The following is a 16,318-nucleotide window of genomic DNA, read 5'->3' on the forward strand; positions in this document are numbered from 1 at the left end:
AAGTTACTATTGCCTCAAGAAAAACATCTCGACAGTTAAAATAAATTAATCGAAAAATAAAAAACAATAAACTTATTAATTTTTTATCAAAAAACACATTCAGAAATATTTTATCATTCACGTTCATCAAAGTTCAAAAGAAACAACAAAAAATAATAGTTTCTGGTTCAAAAAAAAAAGAAGCTCACAAATAGAGAAAATACTAAAGACATTTTTTTAATTTATTGAAGAATTAAATTTTAAAATATAGAATGTTCAAAAATTTACTTTTTTCTCGCTTCTTCAAGTAAAAAATCAGCAAAATATTCCTCCAGACATAAAAACGTAAGACATTAAACAGAAAAAATAAAAGTTCAAACAAAGACTCTCCAGTTACCAACATAAAAATTTTTTAAATAAAGAAATATTCTTTAAAAAAAAATTAATACAAATGACACAGATGTTTTTTCCAGTTTTTCTCAATGTCTCAATTTATTTTTCAAAAAATTTCTTTATCTCAATTTGTTCAATATGTTTTTTTTTTTGTTGTTTTGTTTTTGTCGAAAAATTTTGAAATATTACAATAAAAAATTGACAAAATATAGATATATGATTTTTTTCCTAATTTTATCTTCTCTCAATATATCAATTTAATTTATCTTTGCTTTAAAAGTAACTTTACAGTTTTTGTGACGGTTGAAGTTTTTTTTTCTCATAAATTTTTCATTTTCTTTTTCTTTTTTAAATATTCTCAATTATATTTTACATGATTTTGTCATATTTTTTTACACACAATATATATATTTGTCCAAAAAGATTGAAAAAATAATAATAATAAAAAAATCTACACATAAAATTTTGTTATAAATGAAAAAATCACTTTGTTTCGTCATGGTTTTTCTTTTTTTTTTTAAATTGATTTTTTCTTTCACTAATATTTTTTATCTTAAATTTTTATTATTGCGTCAAAAGTTCTCGAAGAACAATGAGTTAAATCTTTGATTTATTTGCATTCTTTTTTTATATTTACCAATATTTTAATTTAAAAAAAATCTTCTTTACAATTTTTTACAATGTTCCCGAAAATCCTTTTTTTTATTATTATATCTTTTCAAATATGATTTTTTTAAAATGTCTTTTACCTCATTGTCCTTCACGATAAAATGTCTATTATTTTCTTTTCTGCCACTACATTTCTACATGAATTCACTTTGCTTAACACCTAAGATTTCCATTTAGAAGTTTCTTTTTTAAATTACTTTATCATCTTTTAAAATTTCATCTTTTTTTTTAATACTGGGATCTTTCTTACATTTTCTTTTTATCAAGTTTACTTGGAAAACACTTCAATAGAACAATTTCTTGTGGCAATAACTGGGAAAATATTGAGAGAATTAAGTCATCAATAAGAATTTTTCATAAAAACTCACAAAAGCTTTCTCTTTCTCTCTTTCTCACTGTCTCTCTCTCTATCACTCACACTCTCATCTAACACCGTTGTTCTGTGGACTTTTTTTACCTTTCAATAATTTTGCTGATTTTTTTTTTATCTTTTTCTCATATTCTTTTTTTTCTAAGTTTCTTTTTGTCTTTAATTTATTACCCCTTTTGTTTGACCTGGTACAGAGGAAAGATGATTGAAAAAAAAAATGATTTCATTAGTGATAAAATTTAAAACTATTATTTTTGCGTGAAATATTGACAAAAATATCATTTTTCAGAATATAATGCCTAGCGCACAATAACTTTTGTTTTGTAAACGTGTTTTTGACATTTCAGTGAGAGCGACAGAGATCTAGATTTAGTCATTTCGCTCACTCTTATAGAAAATTTTGAAAACATGTTTATAAACAAAAGTTATTGTGCGCTGGTCATAATGATCAGCGCACAACAACTTTTGTTTGTAAACATGTTTTTAAAATTTCCTATGAGAATGAGCGAGATGACTAGATCTCGGTTTCACTGACTCTCATTGAAATGTCAAAAACATGTTTACGAAACAAAACACGTTTGTTTCGTAAACATGTTTTTGACATTTCAATGAGAGTGAGTGAAACCGAGATCTAGTCATCTCGCTCTCTCTCTCTCACTGGAAATTTTGAAAACATGTTTATAAACAAAAGCTATTATGCGTTGGTCATAAATTGTACTATTAACAAGTAAATAATAGAATAGTAAAAACTTAAAAACATGAACACTGAAAGGATTTGTGCCAATTGAATTTCTAACTTTTGCCAGTGTTAAAAAAAAATAATAAATAAATAAAATAAGTCAAATAAAATAAACAAAAAGTTGTTATTATTGAAAATGAATTGAATGAATAATAAAAGAAAGAACTCTCTCTCTCTCTTTCTGTACATTTGGCGCCAAAATTATGGCACACGAGAGAATTCTCTCTTTCTCACTCTCAACTGGTAAATTGTGTTCTATTAAATTTCTTTCCTCACAATCTCCTTCTCAAACAGAAAAAAAATTCATTGTCACTCAGTTATATTTTTTTGTAAGAAATTTCTCACTCACCATCTCATCGTCTGGCTTTTCGGTCTTTATCTCAACACCATTGCCCGAAACTCCTCCACTTCCGACACCATTCCCACTGCCTGGCAGAGCCCTTCCGACACCGCTGGGTGTATTGGCGGCACTTCCGGACGCACCGGCATTTTGGGCACTTGTTGCCGATGCCGCCGGATTGGCCAAACGTTCAACATAGTTACTCCACGCTTGTGTATTCGCCACACACTTTTCCGTGTCATCGGACTCTGTATCGAGCAGCTCTATCGTAACACGACAGTCGATTTTGTACTAAATGGGAACAAACACAAACATACCAAAAGTTAATTAATTTTTCTTTACATTTTAGACAGCAACAATATCACGCAAAGAAGTTTGTCAAAAATTGTGCCTGCAATTATTCGATTTATAAGGTAAAAAGAGGTGGCAAATCTTCCTATGCTTTGCGAAATGCTCGAACTCGTGATTTAAATACTATATTCACTAAAAATACTCTCGTATAATTTTACCTATTTTACCGTTTACCAGTTCACAACCGATTCATAAATTACTCAAAAATTGCCGAAAATGTCTTAGGAATAATAAAATTAATTAAAGGATAAAAATCACTTATCGGTTTATTAGCGATTGGAACTGGTTCACTTTTATAGGAAATTCCAAGACCTTTCTAATAAGCCCAAATATGAAAAAAATTGGTTGAGAAATACGCTCTCTAGAGCCTTATGAACCTTTGTCCTTGAAAAACCATTATTGTTACTTTATTAAATTCTTTACACTCTTAGAAAAGTTTAGACATCATTACTAATGAAAATTAGTTGATCGGGTGATTATTATCAAATCTATTTAAAATAGTTCTTATAATCTTAAAACACTTTACTCATAATAAATTTATTAGTAGTGAGAACATAAGGCAATATTTACGTGGATAAGTTGCGGCAATTATTTCATAATTGTTGCATATAATTATATTTGCTTGTGTTGATTAAATGTTTTCGATATCCCAACTAATATTGGTTACTAATTCCTTTTAGTTCTCACAACTAATGCAAATAAATGGGCCTATATTTTCATAAAGTTCTGACAAATTTTTCAATAGTAAAGAGTGGTTTTTTACTTATGTGTTGAAGCGTTTTCGAGCTATATAGTAACCACAACTAATATGATATAGTTATTAAAGCCAATAAGATGGGTATCAACCACATTTATTTAGTTATTGGAACTAATGTTATAGTTATGATAACTAAATGAAAAAGATACTGTAACTAATATTGGTCAACTATTTAATTTAGTTACCCTAGCTAAATATATGGATAGGTTTATGCTTACTATATTTTATAGTTTCCATAACTGTATATGAGGTAGTTGGGACTAAATTTTTCTAAGAGTGTAGGTCAAATTGGAGCTTAATATCTCCGCCACGCCTTTTTAGGAAAATTTCATGAAGTCGAGATTCGAATTCCTGTCTTTCTCACACTCCTTGTATATGTCTATCCCATTCTTTCTCTCTCCAAATTCGATTAAGCTAAATTGAATTTGTTGTGACGTTTAAAAGAAGAAGAAGAGTACGAAAGAATGTGATAGACACATACAAAACATGTGAGAAAAACAGGGATTCGAATTTCGATTTGATGAAATTCACATCCCTTTCTTTCTTAAAACCTTTGCATATGTTATCCGACTCTGCCGTACTCTTCTTCTTCTTTTGAACATCACACTAAATTAAATTTAGTTCAGTCTAATTTTGATATGAATTTTGATTTCATGAAATTATGTCAAGCTAAAAGGTGTGCCAGAGGCTTAAAGAAACAAAATTTCCCAGTAGTGTTGAAGAAGTATGAAAAAGCAAAAGTGACAATGGTGCTCATCATTTTTTCAAAAAAGGTCTTCCATTAATGCTTTCGATAGGAAAAGTCGTATAAAACGTTGTAGGGTAAGATAAGGAGAGTTTATAGCTCATACAGTTTACTTATAATTTTGTCAACAAAAAAAATTGTAAGAGTTTGTAAATGTTTGTGAATTCGCAATAGAAAATTACGAAATGCACATCGTGAATCATTATAACTACTCACTAAAAAGTTCGTAAAATTTTGTACTTTTTGACAAGCATTGTTCATATCGTTATGACTTGACTAACATATTTTGTTATTTTATAAAAATTGTTCGTAAAATTTGGTATTCTGATGAAAAAAAGTTTTTGTAAAATGGCCTACTGAATTTTGTTAAAAGTTTGTCAAAAGGATGTTTTTCTTAACTTTTTCTCACATTTTATATCAAAAAACCATCCTTTTGACAAACTTTCATCAAGATTTCAGTTGGCCGCCGATGCAACAATACTTTTTCTTATTATACTAGTTAATGAAAATACCGTTGAATTCCTAATGACGATTTTTCAATGTCAAAGATTAAAAAGACTCTAGAGAGCGTATTTATCATCCGAATGGCATAATTTTTGGACTCGTTGGAAAGGTCTTGGAATTTACAATAAAACTGAACCGGTTTCAATTGGTTCTGAACCGCTAATGAACCGGGTCATAACCGATAACTAATTTTTATTCGAAAATTCAATTACATTGCTCCTGAGGTGTATTTTGGGCACTGTATTGAGTGATTTATAAATCGGTCCAAAACGGTTCTAAACCGGAAATGAACCGGTTATGAATCGATAAATAATTTTCGACAGAAAATCAATTCTAATACTCTTAGAACTATTTTGGTTATATTTTGAGTGAATAATGAATCGGTTTAAATCGGTTACAACCGGTGAACAGTAGATGATTCGAAAGTACTTTTGAGGTATATCATCTAAATAACGATTTCGAGCATTTCACAAAGTCTGGGACGCTTTGCAACCCCTCTTTTTACATACACAATTTTAGGGTGATCTATTTTGAAACATAAGATGCAATACTTAAGAAACCTATCAAAATTAAGTATTTTGAAATGATTTCCCTTTTCAAACAAACAAAGAATAAATTCTGTCAGTATTAAAACAATGAATTTAACTTGAAATCTTGTAATAACTGTATATTTAAAATTGTGAATATCTAAATTCCAAAGGATATTTAAAAGATTTAAGAGTTTGTTTCTGATTTTTAACTGCTCGAACTCCAAGAGAGAGCAGTCTTTTTGACTACAATCTCGAAATATCTTTGATTTTTATCTTCATTCTAATTTTAGAAACGAAATCTTCCTGCAGTATTACCATAGGTAAATGTTTTATGTTCTAAATTAAACACACTAATTTAAAATTTGTAATGGTGATGTTCGATATCAAATACGAAACTTTAAAGATTACTTCTCGAAAATGTATAAAGATACCCAAACAATGGATTTTTTCAATAGAATCATGAATATTTCATTAAATTATTTTAGTATAGAACTCTGTATAATATTCGATTTGTATTCATTCTGCTATGAAAACAAATTCATTGTATTTTTTCAAACTCTTTAGGACTTTTCCAATTTCAATAGCTTTTTTTTAATGTATATATTCTGCATTAAATGAAATGAAACAATTTCAGTTGAAAAGAAAATAAATAAAGTTTCAAAAGTACTTACAATGTAGACTTTGAAGCAATTCTCATCCTGAAGACTTGCTTCTGCACGCTTCTGATAAGCCATTTCTGCTGCTATCCTCTTATTGGCCGACCTACAGAGTCCTCCTGCACCATTCCTTCTCTGTTCCTGCTGAAACAATTCTACACACTCCAGAGCTCCTCGTTCAGTCACACAATGTTGCAATTGGCGCACAGCATTCGAGACAACCTGGCCCAATAAAATAAAAAAAATATCCCAATGAGTTTCGTTCTTCAAGAATTTTATCACCAAACATTCAGAAATATAAAATAGAAGAAAAAAAATTACTCACTCTGTCCAAGGTGAAGGCTACGTAGGCATGAATACCAAACATCTCTCGCAGAGAATCCTCATAGTTATTGGCTTCCATATTGCCATCCAGGACATTTTTGAGCATGTCCAGGAAGGTGGGATAGTAATCCTCAACCTGAATTTCACTTTTAGGTTTTAACCTGAGAGCCGTGGCTGTGCTCTCACGTCGATTTCCACGATGTTTTGCCTCCTCAACAGCCAGTGCTTGTGCCCTCTCGTACATTGTCCTCAGCCTTTCGCACAGGATGGCGTGAAGTCGCAAAAACAGATACCAATTGCTATTGCCGAGGAACAATGTGTACGCCTCCTCCTGAAAACACCGTAAAATTGAATGAATCTGCAATACAATGTCTTTCACATTGAGGTTTCAATGCAATTTGTCTTCTTCTTTCCTTTTTTTTTGCCAATTTTGCACATATTTTCTGCCATTTCAAACACATTTCTTAACCCCTCAAACTTAAATTCTTTTCATATGTATTTTTTTAATAACAAATACTGACATCAATCTATTTATTTTTTGCATTAAATACAGAGCACACTTCAAAAACATTTTGCAACATTTCTTCTGCATGAAATAATTTCCTCAAATATTTCATCATGTTTTCACCTATTTTTATTCCATTATGTCTTATTTAAAATTTATAAACATTAATTGTTTATTGTAAAATTATTTGTGTTGAAAAAAAAATAATGACGTTTCATAAAAATAATTATTAAGCAATTGGCATGAGACATGGAAGAACAATATTTTGCTGATTGGGTCAAAATCATCATAAGGGGTTAAACAAACAAGTCTCCCGCTTGGGGTGTAGGACAATGAACTTTACGATTTTATCATTTTAGAATTTAAACTTGATGTCCTGTAATAATAAAATGAATCCTTAGTAGGGTGGTGGATTTTCAATGAAAATCGTGTTGTGGAATATGGCTTAAAGGTTGTATCTTTAATTTTATGAAGCAATAAAACCCGTCATAAGCAACAAAAAGCTTTGCTTTGGCAAAATTCCTGCTCTTTTGGGACAATAGCCTCCTTCCGAGGATTGGAACCTTTGAGGGTTGCGAGGATGACTGTCAAACGAGTATCTGATACTGATGGAACTATTAGTGACAAATACGTATGTTCGTAGAAAAGGGAGAACTTTCTCTCTCTCTCTATCTTCTTGGCGTACCGTCGTGTATACGAGAAAATCTTTTGGACACTGATCAAAATATTGGAACAAATTTTCTTTGGAACAATTTTTTTTTTCAGAAAAAATATGTACCTGGAGATCTTTGTTCAAATATTTTTTTCTTTACGGTTTTGTTACGAAATATAGTGACAATTCTGTTAAAATTTTCTTTTAGAAACGTTTCGATACGGTGGAATATCTACAAATTTGAGTAGATTTCGTTTTATATAAATTTGTTCCTAAAAGTCGGAACAGAATATAGATATTTTGTTCCCATTGTCGGGAACAAATTTGTGCAATGTAAAAGATTTCGTCCGTTTCGTTTAACAGTTAAGGCCTATACTTCAGTCGAGATGGATTTCGGTGGCGAAAGTTCATAACGAACATCAAATAATGGTCAGTTCAATAGTGTTTTATACAGACGCGTGTATTACAAAATCATATGCGAGTGCTGGCAGCAGAAGGGGAAGGGAATCTCGAATCAAAAAAAGCAAAAACATAAATATTGTAGCTTGAAAAATGCACAAATTTGACGTTCTCCTCGCTTTGATGGTGGCTTTTGGAACAAATTCGTTACTATATCTGGTGGTTTTTTTTGTTTCTCCTACTAGAAGGTACAAATTTGTTCCAAAAATTTTCAGTGTCAGTGGATGAGGTAATTTTTTGAACAAATATGTGCCAAAATTCTTTACCGTGTAGTGCAAACGTGTTTAGGAGAAGCTCCTCGCGGACAATCTGGAGCCCACTTCAGCTTAATTCATAATCTGTCCTATTTCTCATATTATTAAGTCAGTGTCCTTAATTGGAAAGTTAAAAGTGGTCTATACTTTTTATTATTTACATTGATAGATAAACTATCCAAAAATATAACAATACAAATTTCAGAAGTCAATTCGAAAATACAGAGACGAAAGCGAAGTAGGACAGAGTAGATTTTGCATGCGTTCGAGTGAAAATCCAAAATTTTGAAGTACGTTTTCTACACTTAACAGCATGTTAAAGACAAACTTTTGTCCCAAAACAGCATCTTGAAAAAAGTTAAGATTTCTCGATTTTCTTCGGGGTGAAATACTCTAATGAAAATTGACTTTTTTAGATTGATTTTTTTTTTTAGATAAGAATTACGAACTGCAAATTTCCGGCCAATTATGGACTGTTTTGACGAGGTGTTTTACTAAACTACTCATTACTTCGTCATTTTGTGATTTTCTGAGAAAAACTTTTTAATCACTTTAAATATGTATAAACAGACACCAGAAGATTGATAATTTCTTTCTTTCACAAAAATATCGCGAAAAACAGCTCATTTTTGGCATCTTAATTAAGGGCACTGCCTTAAATAGTACAGTTAATTCGCATTATCTCTATAATGTATCTGATTTCAGCTAAAACTAAATATAAACTTAACTGAGCTAAAAAACCTAAAATAGAAATGTCAAAGTCGTTATGTATTTTTTTTTACTTTGAAAGCTTGTTATAAGGATCTATTAAACTCATAAAATGTTTTTTTTTTCGAGTAATCTCTGGATCTTGTGTATACTTGATACATCATTAAGCATTATTTCAAAATTTATGGGCTAACCTATTTAAAGAATAATTAATTCTTAGGTTAATATCCTAGATACACTTACAACTTAAACCGAGAGACGGTTTAGCGTACTTATAATCAAAATAACCATCAGATTACATTTAAATCAGCTTCTGACTAATCCGTCTCCCGGCTTAAGCCGAGGAACGATTTAGTTAGTGGGAAACTGATGGGAATGTAGTCTAATCAGTCGTAAGTTTGTCTACGGCATAACCGTCTTTTAGCGCTATCTTCGCCATTTTCGCCTATTTATAGCAAGCAACACCCAACTTCTAACTTCATCGTGCAGCACCATAATTTGGTAGGAAATGTAAGACAAAATCATTTTTACTGCACTGAAAATATTGTGTTTCTTTGTGTTTTAGTACCATTCTAATTAAAAATGAACATATTTTTTTAGCACTTTACTGTTTTCAACTGTTTCTGCATTATCGATTTTTCTTTGTGTTGATTCTTGTCTCGACTTTTTTCGCCAGTCTTCGCCGTGTTCTAAAACCATCAAACAGTCGTACTAGACCAATGAAAAATAACATGTCGAATGAACAGTCTCTATAAAAAGAAATTTTGCTCCTTAATATATTTTTTTAGCATTTTACTATTTTCAAGTGCTTCTGCATTATCGACTTTTCTTTGTGTTAGTTCTAGTTTCGAAAGTTTTCCACACTCTTCGCTGTGTTCTAAAACCATCAAACAGTTGTGACAGGAACCAATGCAAAGAAAAGTGGACTATGTAGAAGTACTTGAGAACAGTAAAGTGCTAAAAAAATAACATGTCGAATGATAGAGAAAATCTTCCTTCGGAACATTTTTTAGTACTTTATTGTTCTCAAGCGCTTTCCCTAATCGACTTTTCTTTCTGTTGGTTATCGTCATGACTGTTGGGCGGTTTTAGAACACAGCGAGGGCTGTGGAAAACAATTGAGATTCCAGATAGAAACCCATGCAAAGGAAAGCCGATAATGCAGAAAGATATGAGAATTGTCATGTACTAAAAAATGTTCAAGAGAAAGATTTGTCCACTTCATTTTCTAATGAACATTTGTAAATGGTAAATCTTTCTCTTGATTAAGTTTTTCATGCACTAAGAAAATGCTAAGAGAAAGATTTTCTCTTCTCATTTTTCACTGGAATAGTGGAATAGCACCAAAAATTATTCACTGATCTATCGCATTTCATCAACATCATTTCAGCCGTTCTTGCCGTAATTTCTTGTGAAAATAGCGTTTTTTTTTTTCAGACAAATAATGTCTTTTTTTACAAGGATTCCCAGTGTTAACTATCCTGAGTCCCAGTAATTTTTTAATCTTATATCAGTACCTACACAATGCACCTACTCTCATTTGTGACTATTCTCGGATCAGCATTCATACAATTTTGACTATTTTACTTAAGCCACTTCACTGAGAAAAAAACGGGGGTGCGATTAACTTTTTTTCCTCATAACTTTCAACACTTTTTAGGTGTAAAAATATATGAACATTTTTTATTGTTAATTTTACACCTTTTTAAGGGTAAAATTAACATGAAAAGTGTAACTTTAACCCCCAATACACCTAAAAAGGGTAACATTTATACCGATTTTGGATCAATACTGCAAGGTAAAATTAACGATTCTGGAATGTTATTTTAACTTTTTCGGATTTTTCTCAGTGAATTGTAACGGACCTGCCTGAATATACAAAATCTATCCTAAATTGAAAGTGTTTAAAAAATCCTTCTTTTTTCCTAAAAAAAAAATTAAATTTCACAAATATACTCGAAAAAAACATGAATTTATCCCAAACAGTTAATTCTGAAGAAAATATGTGAACATAAACTTTTAACATTGAATTTGCATAATTCAAACAGGAAATTCCGTAAGAAATATTTCCTGTGCTAAAAATATTTTTTTTCTAAACAATTGGCTATACCTTGAAATGTTTAAATAAACAGATTTTAAAGAGGAAGAATCTTTATGGACTTACCGTGTGCTTGGCGATGGCATGCGGAGGAAGTGGTGGACTGGGTGAATCTCTGTCCTGCTTCACTTCAACTTTAATCTCATCGCAAATTGTTGCTGTGGGACTCTTAATATCACTGCCTTTGGTCGTGTCTGCACTACTACTACTACCACTAACACTCGTCACACTCTTCCCACCCACATTGCACCCCGTCGATGTCTCTCCACTCCCCGACGCACTTCCCCCAGTTGTCACCGTTTGACTCCCACTTGGCCCCTGAGTCCTCGTCTCACTGCCCACGGGTGACGGTTCACTCTTAACACTCACTGTTGCTGCCTCTGTCACCGAAACTGCCTGAGCAGTAGCACTTCCACTACTAGGAAGATTCGTGGTAGCAGCAGCTGTGGAAGCAGCTGGAGACTCTATCGACTCCACGCTGGACGATTGCACTTTCCCACTGCTGCTACTTCTCGAACTCGAGGGTTTTGCATCTGCATCTGAGGGTTCTACGTCCATATCTTTGACGTCTGTAATAAAAAAAGGAAATAAAACTCGAGAAAAATAAATTTGGTAGGGGAAGTGTGCCAAATTTCGGCCAGCTTCTAATTTCGGCCACTTTGAGTGTAATTTCGCCCATGCAAATAAATTAATAAAAATTGTGTATAGGAATCTTCGAATAGTAAATGAATTCATTTTGCTTTTAAATATTTATTCATTTTAGGATGTATTAACACAAAGACCGGTTAATTTTAGGTATAATTTCAATTTAAATTGCGTTGTAAAAACTCAGTGTGGAAAGAGTCTTACAAAAAATGTGACAGATCGATTGTGTTTCTAGCAGTCTTGTGATTTATGGTGAAGTGCAGAAGGTTTTCTTTCGGTGTTTTTCATGAAAATTGATTAGTCTTCATTAAAGATAGTCTCTGTTTATGTTAATAGTGGATCAATCTTTAAATTTCGGGTAAAATTTCCTAGCTGGATCCTGTATTTCGCGTAATAAAGTATATACTTTGTGAGCGTCTCTCCGGTGAGGCAGTGTTGCCTATTCCGGCAACATCTTTTGCTTTTCTAAATTTCTTATTCATTTTTTGTTTTTTTTCCTCAATTTCTGAGTTCTACAATGTCCAGAAAAAAAAAACCATCGCTTCTATGAAAAAGATGATGTGGAAAAGGCCTTGGAAGGGTTCAGGAAGGGCAAATTGCTAGGGGAATCTGTGCGTAAATTTGAGATGCTACTCTTCAGGTCTTCAGGACAAATTACACGGAAGATCTCAGAGCTGTGGTTCATATAAACGTATTAAACTAAATATTAAACTCCGGTCCGTTTGACGTTTTGAAATTTTCTATCCGTTGCGTCACAAATGGTGGTCAGAAAAAAGGTGGCCGGTATTTCACTCAAAGTGGCCGGAATACTACCCAAAGCAACGTCCATATTTCTTATTATTTTTTCAATATTTTAAGAAGTGATTTAAAGAAAACAAAGATGATAAACTAGTTTTCAAGGTTCCACACAACCTTCCCGAAAAGGAAGTAACAAAAAATATCAATATGAATTAAAATTATTGCATTTCAAACTTAGGACTTCGATGCTTATATGCAACTATGCCGAAACTTGGCACACTTACGGTAAGTCTGCCAAATTTCGGCATAGTTGCATGCAAGCGTCAAAGTCTCAATTTGAAATGTAATATTTTAAATACAAATTGATTTTTTTTATTCTTTCTTCTGAACGAGTGTTGCTTAGAACCTTGTAGACAGTTTATCGTCTTTATTTACTTTCAAATCATTCTTAATACATTTTAAAATAAATAAAAATATAGACATAGCTTTGGTGCCCTATTTCGGCCACCTTCAGTCTCATAGTTCCTTGCCCTTCGGGAATTCTTCCAATATCTTTTTCACGTCATCTCGTTTGTCGAAGCTAGATTTTTTGTTATTCTTTTGCTTTGTATAATCTCTAGAGTACGTAAAATGTAAAAGTTCATGGAAATTCGAGGAACAAAAAAGGTGGGCGAAATTGCAAGCTGGCCGGAATTTGGCACACTTACCCTATCCTAAAGAAATATTAAAAAATTCCTGGAAAAGATGCATGATACTTACCATCTTCTCGTTCGTCGTCACTCAACTGTTGACGAGGCGAAAAGAACAAATCAGGCACAAATTGACGTAGGATGTGCTTAATCTTTGTCTTCTCCTGCTTCTGAATGCCCGTTTGGCGTTTCACATGGTGAATCAGCAAATTGGCAGCATCATCCAGGATGGTTTTATCTTTATACGGGAGCACCAAATGCGGACCTATCACCGGTTCTGTCGTACTCTCTTCATTCTGCTCATGTCGCTGTGAAATACACCCAAAAGACACAAAATCAGTACAATACTCTCCAGGCGAAAAAAAAAAACAAAGAACCAATTCATGAAAAAAAATTAAATAAAAAAAATTTACCTCATCGTAGAGTGTTTCAATTTCATTGAAGAGACTCTTGGAGCGCAGTGCCTTGATATCCGTCTGTTTGAAATTGATGCCTTGATGATCAAGTGATTTAAGGTAATACTTTTCATTCTGCTCTCGCCATTGCTTATTGAAACCCTTCTGGGCCTCCCGCCATTCTTCCTCCTTGGCCTTGAGGCGTCTCAATACAACCGGAACCGCCACAACAGGATTCTTCTTCAATCCCTGAATAATATCGCTAGCCTTGTCACCATAGATTCGTCTCAGGGCTCTCTGATGAATTGTTGGTGAATTTCCACCCAGGCAATCATCCAACCTAAATCTCGCCACTTCATCGGGAGACATTCGACTGAGTTTCTTCTGTACACCCTCCAACACTCGAATTGTTGCACTATTCGTCTCAATCACGACATCCAACTCAAAACGTTCATCTTCACAGCGATAAATCATCTCTTCGTACTGCGTCTTGCGTGACGTTACGAAAGTCGAGTCTTCGGCCCATGTGGGAAACGACACCCAAGTGTCATTGAGCACTTCTCGACATAGGGCAGTGCGTCCAGAGCACTTTTTCACTTCGCTGGACTTTGGCAGGGCACAATAGCTGGCACCTAGACGCTTGCACGTCGACAGATCAATCTCCTGCGCCAGTTCACCCTGCGATCGGTCCTGACGCTGAGCCGCAGCTAAACTTACACCCTCGGGCGCAGTGGATGGCCCCAGAAAATCCTAAAAATTAACAGGAATCACAATCATCTACAACTCAAAGATCAATGGTGGAACGATTTCACATCTGTGATCATTATAACGATTATCAGAACTCTTCTATCGTTTTGCTCTGGTGGGTCATTAACAACGCTAAGATGGTGATTTACACTAAATGGTGGGAAGTGTTTCAATCAAGATGACTAATAAATACAAATGCAGTAGGGTAAAATGGGGTAATTTGGAATCATGTCTAATTTGGAACTTTGAGATTTCCTAACAGTTTTAGATGGCAAAAGGAAAAAGCAACGAAGAAGTACTCTCGAATGTAAAGTCTTGTACTTTTTCGTGGTTTTCTTATTCTCTTCGACTGTCTTAAACAGTGATAAAATATCAAAATTCCCAAATAGACATGCTTCCGAATTATCCCATCTTACCCTAACCGTTAAAAATATCGTTTGGAAACTTTTAAGAAAAAATAATGCAAGTCCCTCTGAAAAAAAAATTGGATCGCAGACGTCACAGCTAGAGTAAAATTAGACAGATTATTTCAAACTTCAGAGTAAGGGATTCTTTAAGTACAGTAGAGCCTCGCTATAGTCCATATTTGGTTCCAGATTTGACACTTGGGTTGCACTATAGTCCATGTCATTTTTTAAAATGATCAACGACTTTCAGTATTGAAATTGCTCGACGGCTTCCACTTTCTTTGCGATTGTGGTACTTGTCCTCGCTCTCTTCATTATGAATCATAATTATCACAACTACTCAATAAAGTTTGCCAACAATATTAAAATAATTATGACAACATTTCATGTCGCGTTTGAGTTATTCATCGTCATTTTCTTCAAAATAATTAGGGGAAATGCTTGTAATTTGGGACAGCTTGTAATATTGGACACTTTGTGCATAAAATCGGACACTATAAATAAACTTATTAAAATTATAGATTTTTTTTAGAAGATATTACAATACTAAATTCGCTCAATTTCGAATATAATTTGAATTAAAATTCATTTCTTGGAACTTTGGTGTAAGCATCGCTTTCGTACAAAAAATTATAATAGAACTTTGTTTTTCCTTTCATTTAGCTGAGATTCTTTACAATCTCATCTTTTGTGGTCACAGGTGAAATCCGAGCCCGTTAGATCGGGCCCAAATTTTGGATCTACACGTCTTGACACTCATAGATCACGAAAATCATGTGTGCTAAAAATCGATTTTCGTAGACGTCCCGTCCGTTCCGTCCGGAGTACAAACGCTTCTGGAGAGAAAACAGAAAGAGATATCGACAAGCGATTTTCGGCCAAGGTTAAATGTCGATAGGTGGCTAGAAGTTGGTGACGTTAGACATCCCACAGTCATTTTGAAACACCCCAAAAATTTGTTTTTTTTTTTTCAATAACTCAGATAACTGGACAATGCTTTTTCTTTAAATTTTAGTATGTTGTAGCTGAAGTCGTGACCTTTCCAATGTTAAGTCGAACTTCTTTTTCTATGTAGCCTGACCTGAGCTATTTTCAAAATGTCTTGACCGGAATGTATTTTCGGTGTTTATGAAGCGATTTAGAGAAATGAGATCGAAACCTTTTTAACGATGGGTTCCATCAGTCTCAACTCCGCCTTAATGTACCCCGATCCTTCCTATATCGAAGTTAATTGGACTCTATCTCTAATGTTTATTAACCGATTTCAATGAACTTCTTTTTTTTTGTTGGCCCTCCCCACTGAGACTATTTAAAATAGAAAATGACCATTGATAAGCCCAGATAAGCTTATGGTAGCTGAGATTCATTACAGGTGACATGGAAATGCGTGTAACTCGGAGTGCTTGCAACTCGGAATGCCTGAAAATTCGATTGTGAGTTGAATTTTGGGGATAAAGAATCGCGTTGAACTAATTTTATCCGTTTCGACCGACAGAAATATTTTTGCATTTGAGAAACTTTTTAATAAAATCAAATAATTCAAATAATAAGCCAAACCTTTTCTTCCTTCAGAGGACGCAAATTAATTTCTTGAATAGTTAAACAAATCAACTGAAATCCTGAATTATCTCATCAATTTGTTTTCAAATGATAAACAATTTAAA

General features: G+C 33.1%; 1 protein-coding gene across 4 annotated transcripts in view; it reads right to left on the reverse strand.

Moving 5' to 3' along the window:
• The window catches only part of LOC129801449 (paired amphipathic helix protein Sin3a), a 51,851-nt gene that overhangs the window by 8,125 nt on the left and 27,408 nt on the right, over positions 1-16,318 (reverse strand). For 3 of the 4 annotated variants that reach the window (XM_055846512.1, XM_055846513.1, XM_055846514.1), the window contains 6 exons: positions 13,519-14,250; positions 13,176-13,413; positions 11,100-11,602; positions 6,359-6,688; positions 6,049-6,255; positions 2,500-2,781 (listed from right to left, as the gene is read on the reverse strand). In XM_055846512.1, the coding sequence (XP_055702487.1) occupies positions 2,500-2,781; positions 6,049-6,255; positions 6,359-6,688; positions 11,100-11,602; positions 13,176-13,413; positions 13,519-14,250 (2,292 nt within the window). Of the gene's footprint in view, positions 1-442; positions 1,597-2,499; positions 2,782-6,048; positions 6,256-6,358; positions 6,689-11,099; positions 11,603-13,175; positions 13,414-13,518; positions 14,251-16,318 lie in introns of those variants that run through there. The other variant, XM_055846515.1, reaches the window with a different exon arrangement.

This window comes from Phlebotomus papatasi, chromosome 2 (genome assembly GCF_024763615.1).
Source record: "Phlebotomus papatasi isolate M1 chromosome 2, Ppap_2.1, whole genome shotgun sequence".
In the NCBI taxonomy this organism is placed as follows: Eukaryota; Metazoa; Arthropoda; class Insecta; order Diptera; family Psychodidae; genus Phlebotomus; species Phlebotomus papatasi.